Source organism: Anopheles cruzii, chromosome 3 (assembly GCF_943734635.1).
Source record: "Anopheles cruzii chromosome 3, idAnoCruzAS_RS32_06, whole genome shotgun sequence".
Lineage (NCBI taxonomy): Eukaryota > Metazoa > Arthropoda > Insecta > Diptera > Culicidae > Anopheles > Anopheles cruzii.
Window position 1 is genome coordinate 21,421,709 of NC_069145.1, and position 27,068 is coordinate 21,448,776.

At 51.9% G+C, this 27,068-nt stretch overlaps 1 protein-coding gene across 5 annotated transcripts in view; it reads left to right on the forward strand.

Annotated features, from left to right (window-relative positions):
• Positions 1-3,399: 3,399 nt before the first annotated feature.
• The window catches only part of LOC128273982 (collagen alpha chain CG42342), an 85,593-nt gene continuing 61,924 nt past the window's right edge, over positions 3,400-27,068 (forward strand). For all 5 annotated transcript variants that reach the window (XM_053012059.1, XM_053012057.1, XM_053012058.1 and 2 more), the window contains exon 1: positions 3,400-4,801. In XM_053012059.1, the coding sequence (XP_052868019.1) occupies positions 4,120-4,801 (682 nt within the window). In that variant the 5' untranslated portion in view covers positions 3,400-4,119. The remainder of the gene's footprint in view (positions 4,802-27,068) is intronic.

Consider the following 27,068-nt stretch of genomic DNA (forward strand, 5'->3'; position numbering starts at 1 on the left):
CTAATTCCGCTTTGTCACTGGCACCGTTCGTCCTTTGGCGCCCTTTGACCTCTACGGGTCGAAGGGTGGGTCTACTTTGGACCACAAAAATTGCAAACTTCACCGCCGATAATGCCCTGGTCAATGCGGCGAAACGGTTGGGCTCGTCTCCTGTCACTATCGATCGGCGGGCCATAAAAGCGCGTATCAGCGCGGACCAAAAAGGCGCCGACGATGACCGCGCGTGGAGGCTTCGATGACTGATCAGCATCATTAAACTCACACGAAAACCCTTGCTCCTGATTGGCATCTATTGAAAACCCGGGCCGCCACGCCAACACGCTCGACGCGTTTTTGCGTAAGCCTTGAACTTTATCATCACCATCCGGCCATCACCTTTGGCGACATCTCAAGTGTTCCGTAGCGTAATCCGTCGCGCCGTGCGGCACCGTCGTCGTCCGGATGGTGTTCAAAATTTTCATTCGCCCAGTCACTCGCCCGCTCGCAGATTATGGGGGTAGATTCTGGCGTGATTGCGGAAATTGCAGTGAAACAAGAACGCCACTTTTCGGTCGGTCCGTGCCGATTTCGGGTTGTTTTTTTTTTAAGTCAGACGCCAACGGAAGGAGAGCTGAATTAAATTATCATTTCTTTCCGTCGGTAATGAGTAAACCTTGAGCCATTAACGAATTTCAGCCAATTCTCCAACTGTTTGTTACACTGAGCCTGCGCACGTATGCGACTGAAGAACCTGATTTCGAATTCCAAGTTCCGAAAATACTGCGATATTTTGGGGGAATTTCGAGCCAACGTCATTTGCTCTTGAATTAGCAATTTGGGATTTCAAAAACGAAAATGAAGAAATGTTACACGACATTTTAATAAAATTATAGCTCTGCAAAATGATTGCCAGTCTCAAAGTATTAGTCAGTAAATGCGAACTTGTATATTTAGATAATTTTGATACATAATTCTGTGAATTGAACAGCTTCTGTGTAGTGCTTTAATACTGAAAGAATGTTTAATATTCATGAAGCATTCCACAAACCTTCAATAAGTCATCCCTGGATAATTGTCTTGAGTTTAGGGTAAAACTTTGTTACGTCCAGCTGTTTAATTAAGTATTATTAAGTAATAATTAGAATAATTGAGCGCCAATATTAACAAACTATACAAGGTAATCGGGTAAAATTTGACAGCTACTTGTGGATTAATTGCTGGATGGAGTGGATTAACTTATTAGAGTTGGCCGATTTTCATGTTTTTTGTGGACCCCAATAAATTCGCGACATTGAACTGAAGGGACTGAAACCCAAAAAGTTTTATTGTAGCTTTAGTTTTTTCTTTCGAAACTCCTTTTGGACTTATGTCGTTTATATTCTCCCAACAGAGGTTAAGTTTGCTGCAGCCTCAAGCTTATTTTGCTGAGTATGTTTGGAGTATTGGGAAGTTTTGGAATTTCTTCTTCGCACCACTCATTTCGGGACCCCGTGCCAGATGTTGGTCCTTCCGGCCGGCCCTGCCGGCTGTTCAAACACACATCCCGACACCGATTCCGATGCCGAATGCCGCTCCATCTGGACTCATCCCTAATTGAAGCAGAACGTTAGCCGGGCTGGGCCGGGCCAGGACGGGCCGGTCCGGACGCGTCACGTATGATGCGCGGTTGACAGTCGAGCTTATTTTGTGGCGAGCAGCAAACAGCAGCATCGCCTGTCGTCAGCCACATTCGAAGATGCCCATGATGGATGCATAATTTAAAGCAAACAATTGCGACTGCGATCCACTTCGGCGCGGAGTTTCTGTGTGGCCGACAGTTTCACAGTAGGTAAACAGAAGATGTCAGGGCGGCCTGTTCGGATCGGTAATCAAAAACAATTGGTTTCTTTTAGTGCGGAGCACTGGGCGAAGAAGCTACCCGCCGCCGTGTGCGGGAGAGAGCGCTAAATGAGTCGTACGATGGCAGAGCATGATGATGACGCCGCACGTTCGGAATCGGTTCCGTTCCGAAACATTAAAACTTGGCGCACTGGCGTCTCTACGGTGTGGGGGGGCCGGCTGGCCCGATCGCTGGAGTGGCCGTCGGAATCATGCGCCTCGGTGGGATGCGCCAACCGTTACGATAATTTCGACGCCACCGCTCGCTTCCCGGTGGCTCTCGATAATTCTCGACAACTTAATAAACGGAAATGGAGTAATGGTGTCTGGCAATGGCGAGAAGTTGAACTCCCGACGACCCGGCGGGTGAAAGAGCCAATCTGGCAACACTGCCCCCGGGAGCACATTCATTCGGCCGCTCGGCGTGAACCCTTCCGCGTCGGAGTGAGCACCCTATCGCATGAACACGCCACGGACGAAAAGAGATAATTCAAACGATTGACTTTAATGTTTATATTTTTCCCGCTGCCTTTTTCCTTTACGTTCGCCAACGGCAGCACGCTGCGTCCGCTGCGTACGAGTGTGTTACGACGAGATGTGATTTCGAGCCGGCGAATAAATCGGGAGGAGCGATGGCAGCAAAAAATGCAAATTGAAAGCCAAAACGCGCAAGAAACGCGCACACGAACCGAACGGAAAGGGCCAAGGGTCCCTCGGGGCCCCCGGTGCATGGCGAATTGTACCGGAGAATGGAACCAACGGGCAGGCCTGAAAAATTATCAAATTACATGCATCTTTGCACACCGCGTTCACCTTTTTGGGTTGCGCGCGCAGCGCGACGATCGATTCTCGATCCGATCTCGCCGGGTCTCTAGCTCTTTGTGTGTGTGATGAAATTAAAATATTACCTTCTTGGGCCCCGGAGGCACCGCGTGCGCTCGGTAGCGTGCGCAGCCGGCCGCAGAATGGCATGGGGCGACCCGAACGATCGGAGAAACAAATAAAGAAGAAATGGGTTTTGGACCGCGGGCCGAGCCACCAGACACGATGAGGAGCTCCCGGGCTTCCCCCTTATTCGGGTTGGGCTGACTTTGGCGTGTAATTTAGCCAAAAACAGAAAAAAATATAAACCGGAATAGCGAAAAGAGCCGAAGAAAAGGGGTGTCGGCCTACAAGGACAAGGACAACGACGGCCGGATGCCGGTTGATCGCTCCGATGGCTTATCAATTAGGATGATTGCTGATGAGGGCAGAGGCGAACGCCACAGACCCCGGCTGGTGGCCGTCGGTGAAAATGAGAATTGATTTTCGCCGACCAAAACGGAGCGATTCGCGTTCCTTGGGCGGACTTTTTAATATGCAAATTACTCTGTCGCCGAAAGCCGAATGAACGTCGCTGGGTTGAATGGGCGCTCACGAGTGACCGAGTGCCGCTCCGTGTCGGCGGCGGCCGCCTGGCGTTCGGGATGCACCGCGGTTTTTCAGTCGTTCCGAAGAAGTGTTTCCGCGCGGTCCGTATTCTGGATCTGGAGCTTACGCTTGTTGCAGCAGCGCAGCAGCCAACCTTCAAACGCGTGTCCGCCGAAAACCGGAATCTCGCCGGAGAATTTCGTTCGGTCGCTCTGAGTGTCCCGCCGATTGCGCGTCCCGCACGCCGTCTGTTTGTGTTCCACATCCGTTTGGTTGCCTTTCGGTGGCCGATCCGATTTTGGGGTGCTCCGGTCTCTGGCTTCCCGCCGGTGGTGTGCGGTTCATTTCACGAAGCGTTCACGCACGCACGCAGCATCCGCGCGACTGCTTCGGCTTCGGCCACGGTGTCCGGCGTTCGGCGCTCCAGTTCCGCGAAGGAGAGCGAACCGAGCGCGCGCGCGTTCCGCCCTGCCCGGGGAAAACCAAAGTTGTTGCGGCCGCGGCAATTTTCCAACTTGTGGATTGAGTGTGAAGTGGTGTCCGGTTGGTCTGGAAGTGTCACAAGGAAGCAACAAATTGAAACAAGGTTCGATGTGCTTGCGCCACCACCAAGATTCCGGCCTGGAGTACCTGCGTGGTCCGTGTGGTGGTCAGTCTGTGACCGCGGTCTAAGTTTCCCGGCGCTCCCGACCGGCCGCGACCGGTGTGGAGATGGTTCACCGACGCAACCGCGACGATCAGCATCATCTGTCCACGGAGTGCGTAGAAAACCGACCGTGCGTGGTCTAGGAGTGTCTCCGTGTGTGCGTGTGTCCCCGTGTGCGTGTCCGTGCGTGTGAGGTCTGATGCAAAATGGCAACATTTGCAGATTCGCACGCATCGAAGCATCGGAGGCTGTCCGGCGATGGCGGCGGCGGCGGCGCTGGTGCCGGCACCATCGGCCCAGGTGCTAGTGGGAGTGATTGCGGCGGTGGTGTTGGTGATGGGGTGCCGGGAGCAGTTGGGCAATCGATCGCCGCCGGCGCGAGGGTTGCCGACAGAAACGCCAAAAAGTTCAACGCCAAAGCAGCGACCGGCGCCTCGTCGGTGGCCGGCCGAAGGAAAGGCAGTGGCAGCGGGCTCGAGGGGGGCCCCATGAAGCCGGCCGCCGGCTCGTCCGCCCGCTCGCTGATCGGCTACCTGTTCTATTTAATGTGCATCGCGGCGCTCGGGGCCTCCGTTTACTGCTGTGTCCGCCAATCATACGTAGAGCGTAGATTAAGTAGTCTAGTTAGTGTCGAGGAGCGGCTCAGCCTGGTCGAGGCCCAGCTGAGCGATGTATATAGGAGGATCACGCTCCGCAAGGACTTCCCGTACCCGGAGCAGTCGGGGGCCGGCGGCGACGAGGAGAGCGTCTCGGACGTGGTGCGCAAGATCTCGCACCAGATCGCCGAACTGCCGCGGATCCGGCGCGACCTGTCCGCGCTGAAGGTTTCCCGCAAGGACCGCCAGGCGGCGGTCCAGCAGCTGGGCAACGAGTGCATGTGCCCGCCAGGTACGTACCAAACACCGGGGGTAATTGAATGTCACCGGGGACCGGGGACTTCAGGTCGAAGATCCTACGCCGCAAGATTAAAGCTCTCAAAGTCACGAAGTCGAAGTAAAAGTTGCCGTTTGATATTGAATTAAATTCCACTCCAACTCCGGAGGCCACCGGTCCTGGCAGGGATAAAGGATTGTTTGAGAAGCAACACAAAGATAAATCAACCTCTTCCCGCTCGGTGGACGGTGGCCGAGCCATTGGCAGCCATATAATCTCGAGATAAACCCGCACTCCGAAGAGAGCGTCGATTTCTTTGTGCTCTTCGGAAGTGACGTTATCTGCGACCGGAGGCACCGTGGCACAGTGGAACCGGAACCGAAAACACCCCGACAACAAAGACGCGGCACCAGACGCCTATCCTGGTGCCATCTCCGGACGACCATCTTTTCTCCCGTTTGGACGTCGCCCGGTGATGGTTTGATTCTGAGTCGGGCCGGGTGATCCGGGACGAACGGGTGGACAATCTGGCTATTAGAATTAATCACACTTATTAGCGCATCAAATGGGAAACGGAAGCGGATCGAACCCCGGTTCGGCTCCGGAGTGAGTGAGTGTGTAAGCAAACCGATTATTGTCCGTGAAGTGGAACTACTGTGCGGGTGGGTGTGTGGGATAACTGTCAGCAGCAGCAGCAGTCGTCCGTATCGCTGTCGTTTGCTCGGGCAGTCATCAGCTCGCCGGCATCTCCAGCTCCCTTCCAGCTCCCAGTGGGAAGGAAGTGGGAAATTGATTTTTCCTCAAACAAAGAAATCCCCTGCCATCCTGCTTGGGTCTGCTGGCCGCCAACTCGGACCAAGGAGTGGACCGGTGGCCGGCACCGATGGCGATGAATGGAGGGCTGGAGTTCTGTGAAAAGAACACGCTCACAATCGAGTGTTACACTTCTAATAAATCAAATTATCCGGAAGCGATTGGAAGTCCGGGGGTTGTTCCGGGGATTGGGCCGAGTGTTCCGGACACCAGCCGAGGCCTGTCGACGCCGTGGCCAATAAATACACACTTTATCCTGCGCTGGCCACACTCTCGCATCCAAACATAAATTTCCCCTGGTCCATTCCCCTGGCCGGGTTCGTCTGAGAGCGTAGCTCGGACTATGTTGGGAGCTGCGGTCTCTGATGTTGCTTTCACCGCACGTCCCGGACCCGGCCCGGCTGGTGCGGCGGAAAAATCGTCACCATCAGGCCGTTTGCATCGTTGGGCTACATAAACACTCAATCTTCGCAATCCAATAAAGGCGACGACAGACGACGTCCCGGCCAGGCGCCGGCTTACGGCATGTAACTTCGCGTCCGCGTTGCGTGATGTTGCGGTACGCTGACCTTTGCGTCGCGATGGGTCCGCGATTAGAAATGTAGTTCGGAATCGTTCACCTCGAGAGCCTGTCCGTTCGATTCGAGCAATTCCCTGGCTGTACTTCTCTAGACCGATGAAAAATCTACGAACCCTTTCAGACCACAGAGGAGCAGTGGCCCACGGTCCTCGGCAGTCCACGAGAGTCCACGCGTCTCGGGCTTGTGGAGCGCCATCTGGTGGCCAAGTGAACGTGGTGTCGGCAGATAAATCACCAGTAATTAATCAATGAAGAAAAGGCGTCGGTACACAGCTTTATCTAAACACGACCATCACGTAGACCCGCCACTCGCCGTTGTCGCTCCGTCTCGTCGTCGGCCCTTCGAACAGACCCTCGGGAAACCGGCGAAAGGAGGGCCGCCGGCCCTCGTCGATGGTCAGTGGTCGTTGTTTGTTTCCTACTTCCTTGTGGCTGCTGGCGGACCAAACTCCCCGAAGTAACCTCGGCTCGAATCGACGGCTTCGTTAGCGTCCGTTAGAGCGTGCGGTGAGTCGGCGGGAGGTTGGCCCACCCCCGGGGGGCGAATTGTTGTGCCGGGCCCCGGGATTTCCGGTGTTGCTCACCTGATTGTTAACTTTTCCACATCCTTTCTAGCCACGTGGGCCCCGGTGCCAAAGGACGGTCAGGTACTTCCGGACCTCGAGCAGACCACCAGTAGACCACCAAGCGACTAGAACCTCGGCAAAAAATGTTTACGACACCGCAGGGAGGTGGACTTCGGAACGGAATCGGAACGGACCGATGGTTGTTGATTGGTTAGTCGTCCCAGTCCACACACACTCCGTCTGACTACGGCCACCTCGTTTGGAGAACCCCCGAAAAAGTGGTGTGCTCGCCGAGACGACGGCCAATAACTGGCGCCTGGCTATCCACTTTGATTATTCAGTTTCGCCAAGAATTGGTTCCCACTCGGATCTCGGTTGTCCGAGAAGCCAAATCGGTCCCTGAACCGCTGGTCGACCAAAGTGGTCCAAAAATGCACGCATCCCATCAAATTGCCTCTGCCGGCCGATTTGGGAGATAATAAAATCCTATCAAAGTGTGGAAGTCGTTGAAGATAACGAACAGCGATAAACTGACAGACTGAGAGCATGGTTTTAATTGTTACTATCATTTTAATCACTGTCACCTCATCGGGACCGTTCGGTGGGCCAATTGGTGGACGTCGCTTGGTGCCGACAGCCGGGTGCGCTTTAATTTTGCTCCGATCCGTTCACTAGATTGATGAGGGTATTGATGATGGCGCAGGATGCCCTTTTTTACCCGCCTCCAACACGGATCCGGATGAATATCGGATTCAATTCCCGTTCTTTATCTGCTCTCACCTGTACGTGCTCGCGAACGCGCATAATGATGTGGGTTTTCCATGGAAAAAAGCTAAATGGAAAATCGGTACTGTAACTGTACGAATCCTGAATCGGTTTCCAGTTCCATTTCTCATCCGCCGGACTACCCGCTTAAAGATGCCATAATAAATGACCCCAAACTCGCCGGGCCGGGTGTTCGATCCACCTGCGCGCTGCAGAATTGGGAAGCCCCAGTTTTTCAGGACAGCGATCCTTGTGGCAGATGCTTTCGGTCGGGGTCCACCCAAAAGCATCGATCACAGGGTACATCCACACAATGGCCCTGCGGGGTTAGATGAATAAATAAAAGTGACCGGACCGGCGACCGGACAGGTCCTCGGCAACCTTGCTTCGCGGTAGATTAGAGGGTGGTTTTTATTTCTGGGGCTTTTTGGTTTCATTTGGCTACACCGAACTGGATTTGGTCCTGCTTTACATACGTGGGCCGTGTCGGGTAGCATCGTCGCGTCGTGTGGACGTACGCACCAAATTGGCCAGAATTTGGTCCGAACGGATCGAGGTTTGCACGTCGACATTGGTGCCACTTTTTATTAGTTTCTATTTCCAGTATCCGCCGCCGGGCCTCAGGGCGAAGGCCCCCTCGGTCCGACCGAGTGTAAGTGGTTGATGGACAATTCAATTTGCCGGTGACCATTCCGTTGTGCACCGGGTGAAAGTGAACGATGGCAGAATACGGACTGCCCGGGGGGCCCACGGTGACCTGTGTTCTGGGCGGGGCTGGGACGAACTCTAGTTACCGGCCCTGTCACAGTTTATTAGACGGTGACGGCGACTGACCTGCGGCGGGGACATCAAAACCAGAGTAAGGTTGGTTTTGTGGGAAAATCCAGGAAAAACAAAGAAGAACACAACATTGCCCTTCCAAAAAAGATGTTAAAGATCTGAGTTGGCCACCCAAAACCTTCTGCGAAACACACACCACTAGCAGCCCACGGCGTTGTTTCGTAGAAACAAAAAGGAAACTCTGAACTTCCGGCCGCGGCCAGAAAGTGGAGAAAAGCCCAAAATGTCCCCAACAGAAACTAGAACACGCGGGACTCCGGAGTCAGACGGAGAGAATTGTTTGTCGGATGCGGTGAAAAATGGTCCTGTAGGACACCCACAGGGGTCCCACTGGGCCAGACCTGAGCGTGAGAAGGGCAATCTATTCGCGATTCCTTGTGCCGCACGGATTGAAAGGAGTGCAGTGCCCAGTGTCGTTACAAGCGGGGTCAAAAGCACAGCAGGACACTGAGTGTGGTACTGAGTGCAATTATTTATTTGATGGTGCTCCGGACCGTGGACCCGGAACGGAAGCGGTCCAAACTTCCGTCTTCCAAACGCTCTCCGGGAGCGTCCGTGGACAATGGAGACCATATTTCAGTCTGCAGTCAGTTATCCCGGTGCCACTTCCAGGCCGATCTCGGCCTAGGCCGTCTTTTGGCCAATCACTCAATCCCCAGTGTGGAGCGCAACAAATGGTATTCCCGGTTTGCAGTGCCAGAGGCACCTCGGGACTTCAAATAGGTTGGGCGGACTCTACACGCCGTCGATTTGCATCGCCAACCGGTGCGGCAGGATTCGGAGCACACGGAGCGGGATGATGCACGGCTTCGCGGCACGCCGCCCGTTCTCGACCGTGCGTGCGTGCGTGTATAATTTATGACGGTTTAATGAGTGTCATAACGTATTTTATCGCGTGGCGTAGTGTATTGCCGTGGGTCCCTGATGAAGCTATTTATACTGACGAGTGTGTGTGTGTTGGCCGTGGATCGCGCGAATGGGCCGAACGATGACAGTGGAGCGGTATTTCCCGGAGCCGGCTCCGGGAGCCGGAGCAGTTGCTGCACGTGTTATTAGGCGCAATTAAACGTTCGCCTCCTGTTCCCGTGCCCCGCTTTTCTGGCGTCTTTCTTCCGTTTAACTCCTTTGGGGCGGCCTCCAGACCGGCTGGAGGCCATCTTGGCAAATGTTGTTTCACCGCCAACCAACCGTGGGTTGATGGTTTCGTGTTGTTTCTTTCAAATTATATTTTTTTATTCCATCACCAACCGACGGGCCACCGTTTACTCCCCGCATCGACACTCCCCCCACGGCGACGAGAGCACTTTAATTCGGGACTTCATCGTGGCGTGTTTCCTGCAACACGTCCCGGCCCCGGCAGAAGATTGTTTCCCCTTGTACCGGGTGTCAAAACAAATCTGAGTGCCGCCGCGCGAAGAATTAAGAAATCACACATGCTGGAGCGTCCCACCGGGACGACGACGACGACGCCGGCGGTGACGGTGATGATGATGATGATGATGATGATGTTGCTGTACCGGCCGCGTCTACACGTACGACGACGTTTCGCATCGTTCGCGTTAATGTAATCGTGCCCGGTACCCGGCGAAAGTGTTGCCGTCGTCGACGTGACGGGAAGATCTGACCCCGACGGTTAACATTTGTCCTTTCGCACACACGCACGCACGCACGCACAGAGGCAAGTGGTCCACGTCCGCCCGGTTGACAGTTGAGAATCCGTTCGCTGGGCCAGGCGCAGGTGAGTTGTTTGCGCGAACACACGAAAGTGTAAAGCACCGCCAGGGCGGCCATGGGAGGCCGTGGCCCACACATCGGGGCTCCGAGAAGTTGTTGTTCGAGGTATGTGTGCGTGTGTGTACGTAATATCGTCCAACTTTTATGACGGCACCAAGTTAAACAATCCACTCCCGGGAGGCGATCGGGGCGCCGCCGCCAACGGGGCGTCCTTTGTCGGGCACGATTTTATTACCTCATTTGACGCTTGATGGCGCCCGGGAAGGATTACGCGTAACGCACGGGAGCCCCCCCGGAAGTTGCTGTCATGTCGCATAGCTCGCTGGGCGTGCTGAAAGGTTGATTAACGCGCAGTGCGTACTCGCTTCTGGGAAGTGGAAATGCTGCTGGTTTCAGCAGATTTTTGTTTTGGGTTCTAAGAAAATGATGCTGCCGTGCGTGGCCGACACTTGAGCTCGCAAAGTTTCCAAAACCTACCATCGTTTGAAGTGAGTGGAAAATTGAACTGGTTCAGCACAGGGACTGAAAAGTCCCGAGCCTAAGAGGTTTGTTCAAAATTGGCCTTTTCTCATCAAATATCCAACAAGAACCATAAAACATTCCAACGCTGCTCTAATTTTTCAAGACCACTTTTATAGAACGTTTTATTTTTTGCCTCAAACCAGGCCTTAGTTTTAGCGGTAACCTATTCATTCGAGAAAAATTTCTTACCGGTGATCATTTTTCTGAGGTCTGTGAACGGTCAGAAGTTTTAGAGCCAAATATGGCGAAAACGGTGGATTTAGGAGCAATTCGAAGTTCATTTCATGTAGTTTTACCATTATTTTAGTTGACTGTTGCACAAGTCAATCAAAATCATGGGTGCGATGTCTTGAAGAATCAAAATTGTTTTGTTTGCCACATGCGGCCGTTTCTTTGCAATTTCGGCCTTCAAAAGCTAAATAAAATACTATACGAGTATAATAGTCACTGTTGATGGTATGGATGGTATCCAGCCGATTTTGTGGAGTTTTTAAATGTTTTCTGGTGTTATCACCTCATTTAAACATCGTTCTGCATCATTAATGTCTCTGTGACCACGTTTGAATCCGGCAAACCACCGTTTTATTGTAGTTTCTGATAAAGCGGAATCCTTATAACTCTTTTCAAGCCATTGTTTTTTAAACAAAGGTAGCGTCACTCTTAGCAGAATAACTCGCAAACTTATAAGTACAGAGCATCCTGAGATTTTAACAACTTTCTTTTGAAGAACAGTACTAGCTGAAAAAGCGATTAATGTAATAACACTAGCATTATTTATGTGTTAGGCTAGGGACTTTACGGCCCATGTGTTACTTGCGCCCTCGCTCGGTCTAAGAAGTGTTGTGTCAGAATAAATAACCTCTCCATACGCTCCCGTCAGAACGCGGCACGCAGAGATGAATGGATTCGCAAACTGTTTATTTGTACGCCGGAGTCCCGGTGCATCAATCCCGACATCGTCTACTGTCAGTCGAGAGCACGCCCAAGTGAGGGCGGCCGACTACGGCGGTTCTTCAAAACGCCGTTCCCTGATAAGAATCTGGGGCCGAGTGCCAGATCGTAGCCCGTTATCGATTTCCCAGCCGTCATTTATCATTTCGCATCCGAAAAAGTGCGGGTTCCTCCATTTCCGGGATCCGGATATTCGGTTTGGCCAGCGCTTTGTGGCCAGTGAAAAAAGTGGAGACGAACCCTCAACGCTTCAGCGCCCGGGAGCTAGGAGAAAATGGAGCTCTTCACTGCTCAGCAGCGCGTGAGCATTCACGGGCGGCTGGACGGTCAGAAAGATAAACATCAGACCATCGCCGGCGACCATCGGAGTAGGAGGAATATGTAACGGCGGAACGGAACGACGGGGAGCCCACTCTGGTGACCCTGTCCTGGCCCTGTGGCGCTGCTGCCTCCTTCGAGCATTGGGTGAGCGTTCGAATTTTGGTGTCCGTAAGAAGCGATGGTGACAAAAGACATACTCGACGTACCGGACCGGACAGGCAGCGAAAGGCCGGCAAGAGGGAGCCTGTCCCCCTTCGTCACCCCAAAAAGGGATAAAATAAACATTAAACTCCCAACAAGAGATGGCACCGGCACACAGCACTCGCCTGTGGACGTTTAAATATTTTGGGACCAAAAGCGAAGGAAAGCGTCGAAGAGCGTCCGAGAGGCGCTGTGAGACAAAAAGGAGCCGAGGAACGTGTCAGGTGCCACCGGCAGCCGATATGAGTGACTTCATTTCCATCGGCCTGGGGTACCGGCTTGGGGGTTCGCCGTTGGCTTGTGTTGGAGATGTGACGGTAATGTGTTTATTCAGTTACTAGGGCCTCCCTCGGTATGTAGGGAGTCCCCCCGTTTGGATGTCCCCCGGGGACTGGGGGCAGTTCAGGTTTGCGGTCGCTCCGTCGGGACGTCGCGTCTTTCGGGTCGAGAACGCAGTCCGCCCCAAAAGCCAGCCCAGGGTAGCACATGAAGCAGCACACGTTTATTTGACATAAATTTATCTATAAACATGAGGAATGTAAATAAGGGAGGTATCGTTTTCTTTGCCACCGCAGCCTGCGACAAACACACACACATACACGGAGACAGGTGAGAGTTCCCAGTCCGCCAGCGGACCTACGTGCCTGCACGGCTCGGACGTGAGCCGCCGTTACTCTTGGCTCCGAATGCAGTTTCGAATATGCTTAGATCTCCCATTTTTCCTGAGCGTTCCCTGAAGCCCCTGAAGGATTATTGGAGTGTGTGGCGGTCCGGTGCAGCACCAAAGTGGCTGCGTGATCTCTTCCAGTAAGCGACCATCCCGGAGGTTCCGGACTACACATAAGGGGACAAAGTCACAGCAATTACACAAAACCATCCGTGAACTACGCCCCGTCTGTACTCACGCGGACATTAAAACGCGATGTAAAAAAGATTAAATTCGTTTGAAAAGAACCCTTCCGTCTCACGGTGCCGCAGGATTGGAATCGCTACGAATCGAAGTAGCCGATGGTGATGTACCGTCCGATTCAGCAACTTCCTCGCCGACCTCACTTAAATTCTACAGCTTCCTCCGTTTCGGCGGCGCCTGCTGCGAAGCCCGAGTTAAGGACTGAGTGCTGCAGAATGGTGACGTCATCATTGTGGACCATCAAGGGTGCCATCAGTTTCGAGGGCGTTTTGTTGAACGAAAAAGCACGCCCAATTCTGACGCCAGTTTTCGACGCATGTTTGAATGCGTTAGCCAGCGTTACTACAATTGTCATCGGCGGGTTCGGCGTTACGCACGTCGTTATGCGTTAGGCACTGCGTTATGCGAAGTAAGAATAACACTAAATATAATATTTATAACAAGAGAAAACTGCGCCCGAAGTTCATATCCTGCACACTGCATTACTGACAATTTGTTATGATCCCATCGCCGCGTGTGGTAGGGATACCCGCCCCCGGTGCTCCCCTACGGACTGTCCCGACCAAGAAGGCAGCCAGGAGTCGTGTACGCCCCCCTTCACCCGACCACGAGAGGTGGGACCGGAAAAATTTAATAAATGGAGCAGCTGCCACTGCCGAGGATCCCACGGGGGGGAGCCTCGGCCAGAGGAAGCGTCGTTCGCGGCACGTCTTCGGCCAAAGACGTGGACGGCTCTGGCTCTGGCCCCCCGGAAACGCTTGGAACCAGTCGGGGAACGGAAAAAGGGATGAATACAAATGATTGTTCTCTGCGCCGCATATGTGCATATGCGAATGGTTGGTGCCCCGGTGTTTTCCTCGCCGAATGGAAAACGGAGCTGGAGCTGCCCTTGCTGCAAGCCCTCGGCCGTCGTCGGTCGTAGCTCTCCGGCGAACACCGGCGGAGAAGGTATAAAATATTTACGATACACACGAGAGCTGCGCCTTTCGACGCGCGATGCCTGACTCCCTGGCTGGCTGTGGCTGATTGTGCTGGCGGATCAAACGGAAATTTTCATTGAGTTTAATTTTTCCAACATCCGTTTATCGGATCGGATCGGCCGCTCGGAGCCGTACCTCAGGAGCTCGCAGCGGGGAGGCTCCTTCTCTATCGTAATCATTTTTGACTGCTGCTGCTGCTGTTGGGTGCGGCAGATGCGCAGGGCCGTGCGCTACGGTCACGGGGTTCTTTATGACCACGGTAGGGCTTTGGCTGCCAAATGACTTTCTAATCCTGCCCCAAAACGAATCCCGGACTGTGGTGGCCATGTGGTGGCCGCAAAGCGAGCGCAAATCTACTTCCATCTCTGGGGAAAGGTAGCTCATAAAATTTAAATGGAAAAACTTCTCGGTCAGAACCTCACACAGCCGCCGTGTAATTGGCGTCGTTTCACGTCTGGTGCGGGATGCGCCCTAGCGTATACCGGTGCCAACTCTTTCGTTTCGGATGCCCCTTTTTCGGTTCCGAATGACCTCCTAATCGGTGATTGTGGCAAAAAGCTAACGCTACGTCGAAGAAGACACACACACACTCTTCATCAACTGCTAATTGCTGCCAGTACGTCGATTGATGTTCTAGACATAGCCCCGGTCGCTGGGACTTTGGGCATGAAGCATAACTAAATTCTATAATTGAAACCAATTTCTACCGAATGGTTCCTTCTCTCTGGCCGTGCTCAAGATGAGGTCGGGGCTTAAGAAGAATGTTCCTGCTCCGTTGTGTTGCTCTGTGTCTCGGCTGGCCGGCCAGTCGCTGGCCGGTTGGGCCGGGGGGAGGTCCCGAAGGTTGCGCCCCGAGCACCTCCACGATAATGGAATTTCAATTTCGAGCCCCAGCGGAATGCCCAAAACGCGCGTCCGCGTTTGATCCTATGGCAACGGTGTTTTCATTATTGATATAACAGAAAAATAGGCGCATCCCGGCTGGATTCGGGCGGAGGCCTCCAAACTCCCGGGTGAGGAATTTATCTACGCCCCGGCCAAGATCCGGCTGCGGGCGGTCCGCGAGCTTTGATTCCGCTTTTCTGGGGAACCGTGCACCAAGACGGTAACTTTCGTGGAACTGCCTCGAGGACACGCCAGAAATGGAGGCCAGCTTGTCAGTCAGAAGTATAGGTACGCCTTAACCTGTGCTCTGCTCGATCGGGGTGTCTTCTTTCTGGAGGGCTCGCCACTGTTTAGCAATAGTGGCGGAAACAGTGTTCAAAACACTTCGGCAGCTAACTCAAGGCTCCCGGCGGCTTATCTTACCACAGCTCCGTCCGGAGGCAGCGCGCCGCCACCGCCGCCTGGTAGCCGATTATTTTCTCATTTGCATTAATTTCTTCAATATGCTCGGCTCGAGCATCTTCGAACTTTGTCGGGGATTCGCCGAAAGTAGAAAGAAAAACAAGTGCGCACCCGGGCTCGGTGAAAGGTTTTGACGTCCTAAGCAGCTTTGGAGGTCACCGTCGTCGTCGTCGTCACATTAGTGTCCCGACCCAGCCCGGCGCTTAGTCGCCGCCGGTTCCGCCGTCAATGGTGTGGCAGTTCTTCGAAAAGGCGTCGCCCCGTGGCATCGCATCGCACTGTGGCCGAGAAAAGCAGCTTTTCCGATCAAATCAAAGCCTCTCCGCCATCGACACGCCGTGGTGACCTCTTCGATGGAAAAGAGATCACGTAGCAGGCCGGGACGGACGGAGAGCGTGGAAACTTTAGCCATTGCAGCGAAACCGACTTTTTTATTCTTTTTTCTGCTGCTGCTGCTACTGCTGCTGTGGCCTCCAGCTCTAATGACAATTCTTCGCAAAGTGTCATCTTGGCAACAGCTGGTCGTGGCCGACCTCGTGGCCGTAGCTCGAAGAAGGGACGGACACGACAAAATCAAGACCGTAAAGATCCTGGGACCAAGAGCAGTAGCTGGGAACTACGGCAGCAAACCACGAGCTTGAAAAAAGTTGTCACCGTAGAGCACCAACGATGGACACTTTGAAAGAATAGCTGTTGCTGATGACAAATAGCCTCGAAAGGTGGATAGTCGGTGGTCAGTGGTCGGCCCGGGTGGTGTTCTAGGTTTTTGTTTTGTCCCTGCCCCCGGCTCCAGAGATATTCCCTCGGGAGTGCCCGCGGCAGGACGCGGCGATAAAGGATGCCCTGGGAGTTTGGTCTGGGAAAATGAGAAAAAGTTTAACCTCTTTGGCCGGAGGGCGAGCCAACGGTTTCGCCAATACGGGTGGGCGATGCGGCTGTATCGTTTTGCTTCATTTTCTTTTTTCTGATGCTCCTTTTTCTGCTACCGTCTGCCAGCCAGCCAGACTTCAAAGTTTGCCCTTTCAACTGCACGAGCTACGTGCGTAGGATCCATCTTTTGAAGTTACTGCCGGACGCGGTGCGGTGCAGTTGGTGTCTTCACTGCGGGGGGAACTTTTGCTCGTGTGATGAGGTGTATGGAAATGCCACGTTCGGCCAGCGTCTTGGCAAGAGATATTAAACTTTACGCCTCTCATCGATACGGCGGTGTGAGTTTCGAGATCGTTCGCTGCTAATTGAGCAATCTCGAGCGCCCGTAGCTCGCACCCTGTAATAAGGGCGTTGACTCTTGGGGGTGTGCTTTTTTCATCATGAAGGACACTGGATGGCGCGTGGGACGCTCGAAGGTGTTTGCAAAACCCAAACCCATCCAAAAAACTTTTCAAAGAATGTAGCGCTCTTTTGAGGTTCCGCCGAGGGGCTATCGATCGCCAGCACCAAAACGGGGCCCATTGGGGCGGTCAATTTCAAAGAAATAAATGAACCGCTAACGGTCCACAATTCCCGCGAGGCCTTTAGGTCGTTTTCCAACGAAACCCCTACCCTTAGGATAAGAAATCGAATCGGTCGATGACGTCATCGCCCGGCGTCCTCGGAGAACATCACAGAGAATGAATTTATGGTGCAAAGTAAAAAAAACGGAAAGAAACCCCGGAAGTTGTGGAAATGGATGAAGCTGTTCACCCAACCCAGCGGCCCCGCTCAACAACCCCTGGCTCATGCAGATCGGCCTTCGGTGGCCCGTTTTAATCAGGGATTTAAAGCGAAATGTCTACCGGTGCCGTCGGAATGGGTCCAGGAACAGCGACCCTCGCTCGCTCTGCGTCCGGGCTCCACAATTATGTTGTTCCTGCTCGAAAAAGGAAGCACAGCGAGTGAGAGACAGAGAGTTGTAAACATGGTCCCCTCTCGACGACGGTCCTTCCCGTCGGCATACAAACACACCCGCGAGAACGAGGACGACGGTGGCGCGGAGTGGTGCAATTGCATCGGACGGGCAGAATTCGTTGATTGCACTCAATTACACGTTCATTCTTTCGCCATCGCCGAATGGGGTTTTGGCGAAACCCGACCGTCCGGCCGGCCGGCCAGCTAAAAAAGGGTGAACCCCTCTCCTCCTGCAAAGCGAAGTACACCGGGTTATACATATTTTATTCATGGAAAGTATCACCACAATGGCCCCGGGACATGTGTGTGTGTGTATAGGACGGGGCCGCCGTGCTGGTGTTGTTATCGTTTTGTTTGCAATTTACACACGTCATGTTACAAGACATGCGTATTGATGGTTTCAGACAGCCTTTCGTTCCACCCGAAAGGGATGCGTTTATGCAAACCAAGGGGCCACTTTCGGGAGGCCTGTCGGCACTAAATAATGCTTAACAAAGTGCTATTTACCCACCGTAAACAATCGGCAGGGTCCTGTGGCGGGGTTCGTCGGAATATTGTTTTACTTGAAAAACTGTTGGTGTGCTTTTGGCACTCGGAATTCATTAAATGTTTGAAGGATAATTTGTTAAGTAGCATGTTATACTTTTAGGTCCCTTATTTTACCATAATGAATGTAAATGATGGTTTGCGGGGGACCCTATCATCGCCTTGTTTAACGTCAAATTGAACTTCGCAACAAAGGTTTGCATAATATTTGCATCTAATTAGTCTTGTAAGATATATTCTGTGAATTATTCCCAAATTCTTATGGACTCATAACTCGGATCTATTATAAAGAAATTAGTTTTAAAACTATTTCTATATCTCGAAAAATAAAAGAAAACAACCTGAATCTTCTTCAACCAGAAGCTGTTGTTTTGAAGTAAGAACTTAAGATAATAAAAAAACTACGATAGAATTCCCTAGAGGAAAAATACGCATTATCGAACAGCAATATCCTTTCACGTTCGCACTGTCTAGAACAGAAGTAGATCTGAAAAGCGCGTCTACATCAAACGGATAAACGGATAAACCGAATCACATGAAATATGTTCCCATTCATATGTTCTTGTGAATATAAAACCCGAACTACAGAAGTCATACATTCATTTCATCGCTACTCCTTCTTAAGGCATATCCTGGTTGTTGAGATTTTCTTTTCGCACAACAACGCAACAACATAATGATTTTCACATAATTTAATATACAAAAATACTTGTTGAGGTTGCAAAATATGAAGTTAAACTATTATGACCAAACTGACCCCAATTTTTCTTATCCTTTTCGCAAAAACTTTCATCTTCCATCGAACAAGTAAATTATTCCCCAAATTGGCTTGCCGTGACGAAGGCGCATAGAAAATGTGATATTTTTACAACCTAAAGCAACAAACAAAATAAACATGTTTCCGGTTTGTCTATTTTTGCGCTTCACACGAATCATCCGCCGTCTGCTTCAATAATGGTTCATAATCTTCTCTGCTATTCTGTCTCGTGAGCCGACCCAGATGTAGGACCTCGGCTGTTAGATCCCAAAAATAACGCAAACTTTCGGCGTGTGTGTGTGTTAAGTGCCGAGGGAAAATCTTCTTCCTTCCCACGCCAAACGCTGCGGTATCGGCAGTCGAACATTAAACATCCAGCCATCCGCGGACCGACAGCTCGGCCACCGCCAAGAAGACATTTCAATTTTCCCGACGGATGTTCTATTTTCGAGTTCTGCATCACATTTGTCTTTGGCCACCGTCGCAAACTGGCTTTCCACTTTTCGCCGAGTTTCGCGCATGAGCCACGAGGACCTTGAATGAGGATCCGTGTGGCAAAATCGAATAAATCGATCACCGGATCGAATGGCGATCGATCCGGGCCCGTTTTGGGTTCCATTTGTTGTCGGTCGAATGAGCGAAAATTGCTTCCTAATGAGCTGGTGCGCTGGGAAGCGACAAATGCTGGCGGCATCATTGCACATGACGTTGTTAATTGTGTTAGACCACCGGCGTTCGTTTTCTCCCTGGTGCTTCAAACTGTCACACCCGTCTCGAGCGCTGGTGTCACTTTGCGCTTCATGTTCATGTGCAGAAGCCCCACGCCAGCCGCACGGTTTAGCTACATGTTGAATGTGGCAGCGCATAGGCAAAATGATAAAAAAGGCGGTACAGGCGAAATAGGCAAGTCCCACCCAAAGCCCTAGCTGGCCGGCGCTGACCGGCTGGCTGGAAGAAACTCTTGTGACGGACGAAAATTGAATTTTTGTGAAAATCAACGTTGACATATTGGACATTCGCTATCTCATATATCCGCCGGTTTCGTCCGCCCACGGCTGCCTGTTCCGGGATGGCGGGCACCCGAGCTGGACTTCGGTCCGGGACCGAATGTCAACGTCATCGTCAGTATCGCCACGAGCATCATCATCATCGTTTTGGCGTCTATTTTCGACCCCGAACACGCCAGCTAATACGATGCCATTGGTGGTCACGGGTTGGACAATCCGTGTTTTCGGGTGGTTCTCGTCAGCGAAACAGTTACCGAGCGCCTTGAGCGCTGTGCCGCTGACGAGCTGAAGGTGGGTTTCCCTTTTGTCGTACCAGCTTTTTCGGGAATGAATCCTGGTTCTGTTAGACGAGACTTTCTAAGGTCTTATTAATTATTAGTTGACAGTTCCTTAAGCTCACTTCACATCCAGATCACATTTTGTTCGAAATCGACCTATCCAAAATGGTCTGTACTCGGTTGTGTTGCCCGGAGATAAAGGTGTTCCACCTTAAGGAATAATGCTGTGCGTCGAATGGCATTTCTGGGACATTTTGAGCTTTTTTTTCCCCGGAGCTGACCTGCGGGAGCGTCTCCTCTCTTCTGAGCCATCCGAAACATTGTGTCCCGGAGACCCGGGGGCCGGGGGGCCCGGGAGCTGTATGCGTCGCTGGAGGCATCGCATAATTACAGCCGAGACGGCTGTATAATTGCACCAATGCCGTAATTATGATTATGGCCGCCACCGCCATGCTGCTACGCAGCCGGGCGAACCGGCCATTTGTGTGATTGAGCGACTAATTGAAAGAAAACATTACGCTGTTACGGCTCAGGATCGATGGACCGTGTGCCGCCGTGATGGCTTTTGACTTTAGCAGACGCTGCTTCGGGGGGACACGGTGACCAATAATAACTGGGACACTCACCGGGCGTCAATGGTGTCAATCGTGGATTCGATTTTTCAATTAGTAAAGGAATCGCTCACAAACCACCAGAAGGAGCGCGTTAATGGCCAGGAGCAGCACACCATCACACTTCACTTTGGCGCGTTTCCGCGTAAAATAATTTCAATTGAACGTTAATCAAACACTTCACTGCCGCCGCGAGTGTGTGCGGCGTGTCACGCCACCGCACGTGTGGGTCCTTCATTCGGGGTACGCCGATAATTCTGCCATCCTACAGGCCCATTATGACCCATCGCGGCGCACAGCCACCCTTCATTGCCGATTGGTGCGAAATTCGATTTGCCAACATAAATTTCCACGCGCTTTCCGCGCCGGTTTTCCATCCACCGCGGTGTCCACTCGGGCGAGGGCGCGTATCGCGATATCTGGCACCAACCAAGCTTCGCCAACGATAACTGTCGAATTACAACCCACGTTATGATAATAATGCATTCGTAATGCGTCTGCGGGTAATGATGAAATATCTATGCACATAATCAGCCGAGAGGCACGTGAGCGACACACGGTGCACCCGTGCCCGTGCTCGTGTGTGTGTGTGTTGGTGAGGATCCATGAAAAATTGGCACCCCACCGGTTGGGGGGGTCTGGTGACGCCTGGAGCTTTATCGCACGCTTCGCATTGTGGCTCAGCGATGAACGTTTCTTCGATTGTCGGAACGTTATCGGTACGCGCTGACGAGGCTGTCACACAGGCGACGTGCTCATTATCATGAGGACCGGCTGGGGACACCCGGGGCGGTGCTCTCCCCGGTTATATCCGTACATCACCCGAGCGCCTTCGTGCAAGTTATTACGTGCCATTACACACGTTCGGTGCGCCGCCAGATGTCGCCGCCGTTACGGATAACGGCTCTGGTCGTCACAAGGATCGCCCATTTCTCACCGTGACGTGAAAGCGGATTGCGAGCCCATCAACCGACTAGCTTCTGACCTCCAAACCCTGCCCCCCCCCCCCCGATGGTGATGATGGGTGTAATAAAACCACAGAATAAGTGCACTCCAGTTGGACTTCCACTAGAATCGTTCCATTCACCCCGGAGAGCACCGGCCGGCCAGCTGTCAGGAGCAATCCAGCATTTTGGGCAGCGCACAAAGAGTGTCATCGAGCCGTACCGAGGGCCGGGACGGCCGGCACTGCTCCGCCCTGCGCTACCAGAACGAACGCTGGTGGCGATAATTTTCCGGGGTTTTTGAATTTTGATTGAGATTGTTGGCACCGTTGACAGCGTGTTCTTCTTGGGAGTCGAGGGGTCCACTTCTGCGGGAGAGGGTGTGCTGCCCTGGCCACGGGCCCTTGAATGCAATCGAAATTCGATGAAAATGCAAATACATGCACTCCATCAGCTCCATGCTCGGGGTGCTCGGAAACGGACCCGAAAACGGACGGAAAGGACATTCGACAGCTCTCGTTCTCGCTCTCGGGCTGTCGGGCCGGTTCCTGCCGGTGGCAGGGTTTGCTTTCAAAAGGTGTTCGATTCGTCGTTGCCTGGTCCTTCTTCACACACACACACACACAGCGTTAGTGTCCTGGGGGACCCATAAAGGGTGGTTATAAAACGGTGGCTCGGGTTCTCCAGCACCACGTCTTCGCGGGCGTGATTCAATTTCCGGGCAGAAACATTTCCTGGTCCAGCTTTTTCATCCGTGTTTTCTCTCTCTCTCTCTCTCTCTCCCTGTCTGTCGCTCTGTCTGAGTGTCACTTCGGGCGTTCTACAGCCGAAGATCGATCGACTGCACAAGTGGAGCGAACGTGGAGATCTAGCCACGAACTTGCACCAAAAAATAACCATGGCTCGCGATTCACTCGGGGAACCGATGTCGCGCTGAATCGCGGGTGACAAATGAGTTTTGTCGATTTTCTACAAATTAATAAATAAATCTTGCTCCCACCCAATCGCACCGTGCAGGACGCGACCGGTGGACGAGAAGGAGATCAGAAGTGAAATAGAACCGCTGCCCGGCTCTCGGACCGCGAACAGCGCAACGATCGTCAGGGACGAAGTTTTCCATTTCACGTGTCGTAAACCGTGTCCGCGGGCGACCATTTATCATCTCTCACCCGGTCGCGGTCTTGAGGGATTGCCAGGACGGCAGGGAGGCAGAGTTTGGAGTTTTCTTTTTATGGCCACTCGCTCACCTCGGGTATAGTTCGGCGCCCGGTAACATTCACACATTCGCGTGCCGTGACCGGCTGGTGACACAGTTCGTTCCAATTCTCCGCGTCTCGCCAGTGCCAGTAACGAAAATGGACTTTTTCTCTGGCGCTCATTGGAAAATGGGTTTTCCACTCCTTTTTGGCAGGTGGTGGCTATTTAAAGATTAATTCTGCCGCAGTCTGTCGAAACGAAGGGTCCCGTTTTGATTTATTTTAATGTGTGCTCCAAACGGATAGCCCGGGCTCGGGATGGCATTTCAAAGTTTTACGATTGTGCACTGCGCACCATAAAAGCTATCATCTCTGGTAAACAAACGGTGCCGATGACTCCACTGCTCTCCACGGGTTTGCTTCTTCGGTCTTCGTAGAAAGAAAACAGTTTACGATCGCGAACCCACGGGGATGCAGTTCGTGCTCAGGCGATCGGGCGTGAAATGTTCGTTCTCATTAGTAAAGTGTCCCCACATGCCCAAGCCGGACATTCGCGGCAGGCTTTTCGCGAGTTTCCACACTGCTTCTAATTTATGTTCCCCATGGTGCGCGGAGGAGATGTTGCAATCTGTCACGCACACCTTCGCCGCGCACCGGACGTACTCCGGCGGGAACTATAAAACTCTGAAGCTCGGAAGCTCGAAGCACCGAAAACGCAACGGCCAGCGAAGCGAAGGAAGGAAGTGAAATTTAAATTTTTAATTAAAACATCAGCGAATCGCGCGAGAGAACGGACCACGGCTTTTCTGGAAGTGGACGACCGAAGCTCAAACTGCGATCGTGTTCGATGACGATAAGCCATCGGCCGTGGTGTGTTGTGTCAGCCCGCAAGGCTCCTTGCGTTGCTTATGTTGCCTTTAATTTAAGCTTTTAACAAGTGTTTCGAGGCATCGTATTTGAATCATTCATGAACTGTTGTTGTTAGCAGATGCATTTGCATTAAGGAAAAAGGGATTTCTTAAGAAGCTGGTCAAATATAACATAATAAATGTATTTATGAATTTGTCTTTTTAAGTGTTTTGAAGGAGTTAGCAGTTAAGAATTTCCATCGGATTTTCCACGAAAGGCTCATTACTTTCGCACTAACCCAATAGTGTCGCGCCCGTCGATTGTGGCCATCAAAATAATACCTTTTTTATATTTATTCAAATTAGCACCCCCTTTTGGTTGGGCCGCAACGGCGAACTTCTTCGTGTCACGTGACCAAAACGTCTCCGTAAAGATCGGTCCGCTCCCTTTCGCCGCAGTGTCGCAAACGCAACATTGCGAATCTCGTCGTTCCGCCGACCTAAACCATCAGGCCTCCGGATTCTTCCTTCCTTCTTTGCTCACGGCCCACGGGCGGTTGGTTAGTCCCGGGCTTGTCTACCAGTCGTCGGTCGTTAGTTTTATGCAAATGAACTGTTCCGTGCGTCTGTGAGCATGTAATGTGCCGGGGCGCCCCTTACCCCTTTTTGCGGAAGACACAACCGGCCTGTCGCCGTTCGCCGTCCGGCCCGGGAGCGTCTCGTTCGAAAACGGTTTTCTGTGAAACTTTTCCCCGCCGGGGGACAAGCGGGCGAGAACGAGAAGGACGCGCATCGTGTCCTTAAGCAAAATGCAATGGTTGAATTGAATAAATAATTTTCTCGTTAAGTTGAACTACGCGCACCACACACAACCGTCATGCAATTGCCGCTCGCATCAACCAGCGGTTTGAGTGTTTTAGTGTTGGTCTGGTGCTGAACCGAGCAAAAAAAAAATAAAAACAACTCTAACTGCAGGCAGAAGCGCACTACAAACACATCCTCGCGGCGTTCGTCCTTTCCGCGGCGGGTTACGTAAAATTAAGCGCCCGTGAAATTGTACAGTAACATTGCAAATTCCCACTGTTTGCCATTCCCGAAGTGCGTGGAGCATAAAATAGAGAGAAATAAAATCCGCGAAACAAAGACATTCGCCATTGGCGCTTGCAATGGAGAGGACATTACGAGGATTCATGCACCATTGAGTTTTACGTCGTAAGGCGCAATTGGAAAGTCGGAGCGCGCAGTGGTGAGGATATTTTTGGGCCAAAAACCGTCACGAGCGTAGGACACCCTAGCAAACAGCTCTTGCGTGTTTTCTTCCCAAGAATTATTTTTGTTGAGGCCACCAATGTCGCATTACTTCGAAAGGACAAACAGCACGCAGGGTAACCGCCGCAAACTTCGACATATCTTTCTCGGTGATGGAAAAATAATATTTCCCCAGCCGAATCAGGATCTTTCGACGTAAGTTTCGGCAACGGGGCTCAATTATTCGCCTATTCTTGGAACATTGAGAACGCAAACCTTTTCAAATACTTTTGTTTAATGTACGGAAAATATTGGGAGTTGTTATGAAAAGTAACAGCCCTAGTTGAAGTATATAGATTCGAAAAAAAAGTGGAAGCACAAAGCTTGTAGGTCTTTTAGGCCACACGATTGGATTAAATGGTTTATTGTTATCAGGGATAAATAGCCTCGTTTCGGACGTTTTCGAACATTTGAATAACGGGCAATAATATGGTTCCAGACCTAGGGCCAGACTGTTGGCAACAAACGACGAGAATTAGCTTGTACCTAAACAAACTTTGAAATTTAGTCTTTAAAACCTATGTCACCTTTAGAATATTCCCTACTCTATGTACACTATACACTCTATAACCTAAGCCTGCATTTGTTCCAATTATCGAAAAAGGTTCGTTGTGTTTTGGAATAGCTATCAACAGATTCTTCGTTTCGCCTCTTATCTCGCTATCGACTCTAAACGGTGTCCGCGGCGTTACATGATGCTACGTCAGGCAAATACGGTCGACCGATATGAGTAGTGTTTGTGGCGATATGTTCATTAAATGATCACGAAAAAGCAATGCAGAAACCAAGAATTGTTTCTTCACAAATCCGGTGGCTGATCAAAAACCATCGTAGTTAGTTATGAGTTATTTATTCTTAGTTATTCCGAGTTTTGGTAAATTCTAGAAAGTCGACTTCGTAGTCTCCCACGAACCCAAAATAAATCATCGATTGCCAAAAACTTAGCGCAATAAACCGTAGCTCGCGGTTCCGGGAACCAAGCGTGGTTTCCTTCACTCAACGCGCCAACCTTGAAAATTACGCTCCACTCTACCAGTCACGCAACTAGTAGAGTCACGCAACTCGAACATTCGTTTCGAAGGTGTTCCAGGTGCAATTCTAATTCCGGGTCCTTTGTCGGTTCCCAACACATTATGGCATTTCGCAGAAGAATATGCTTCTAGAAGCGAAGCATTACAGTATCTTTTCTGATTCGTTTCACCAGGCTTTTCGCACGGATTGTGAGAATTGAGTGGGCAATTGATTTAACGTCCAAAATGAAGCATCTTTCAACCGCAACGAAGGCGGACCTCAAAAGAGACCCCATTTTATTACCGTCTTCGGTACACCAGCTGCCAGCACGAGCCGATTTCCAGGGGTTTTTCTCAACATCAAATCTTCGCCATCATTCACGGTGTACCGCGAAGATCCGCCACATCTAGGTGGAAAAGTCACGTGTGCGGCGAAGGTAAATTTATTCCTTGCATGAACTTTTCATTACCACCGCCGCAGCAAGTACCAGCAATCTCCGCCCGCGGCGTTGACGCGTGTGCACTTGCGTGAAGTCGTGAGGCCATTCCGACGCGTTCCGGGAAAGGAGCCGCTCTGGTTTCGCGTGGTCCGACGCAATCTCCTATTCTCGCGCAGCAGCACGGCTGGCGGCCAAGAGGCACGCGGCGGCCACGTAAATATTTGGCAAATGGCGAGTGTTTGTGCCTACCGCCCACCGGCACCTTCTTCGAAGCGCAGCTCCCCGTTGGGCTCGGGCACCGCAGAAAAAAGGCCAAAAGTTCACTCCCCAGTGCCAAACATCCGGCCAGACTCAGGCGCGCAGGGTCTCGCTCGGGCTCCCAAGAAGGTTGTTGAAAAACAAAATAAATAAAACCAAAAACATGGAGATCGGCTCGAGACCTCCCACACGGCGGGCCCCACGTCGGGGGGTCTTGCATTAAAACACGCGCCCGGTCCGACCGCTGTAATAAATATGTCTCACTAGCCCGGCAGGTGGCGCTGGTTGATGGGTTCCGAGGCACGTTGGTCATCACGCACGACTACGCTGCGACCTAAGGCCGCCGATTCGGGGCTGATTGATTTCTGTCCGACGGTGAAGAAGCAGAAGAGCGCCAAGCGACAGCGCCTTCTTGCCACTTGGAGCTGGAGCTGCCCATTTCCGGGAAGGTGAAATACGATGCCCAATTTGATGGGTAATTGGCCCTGGAAGGGTTGCTGGCCGAGCGGGGATGGGTAATTGATTGCATTAATTAACGAAACGCAGCGGCACACGCGGCGCAAATGGGTGATTGACGATCACCCGCTTCCCGGGGAGTGTGTGTTACTTTTTATGCGTGCCCTTTAAAACACATATCATGCGCTCCGGGATGCGCGCCGTCT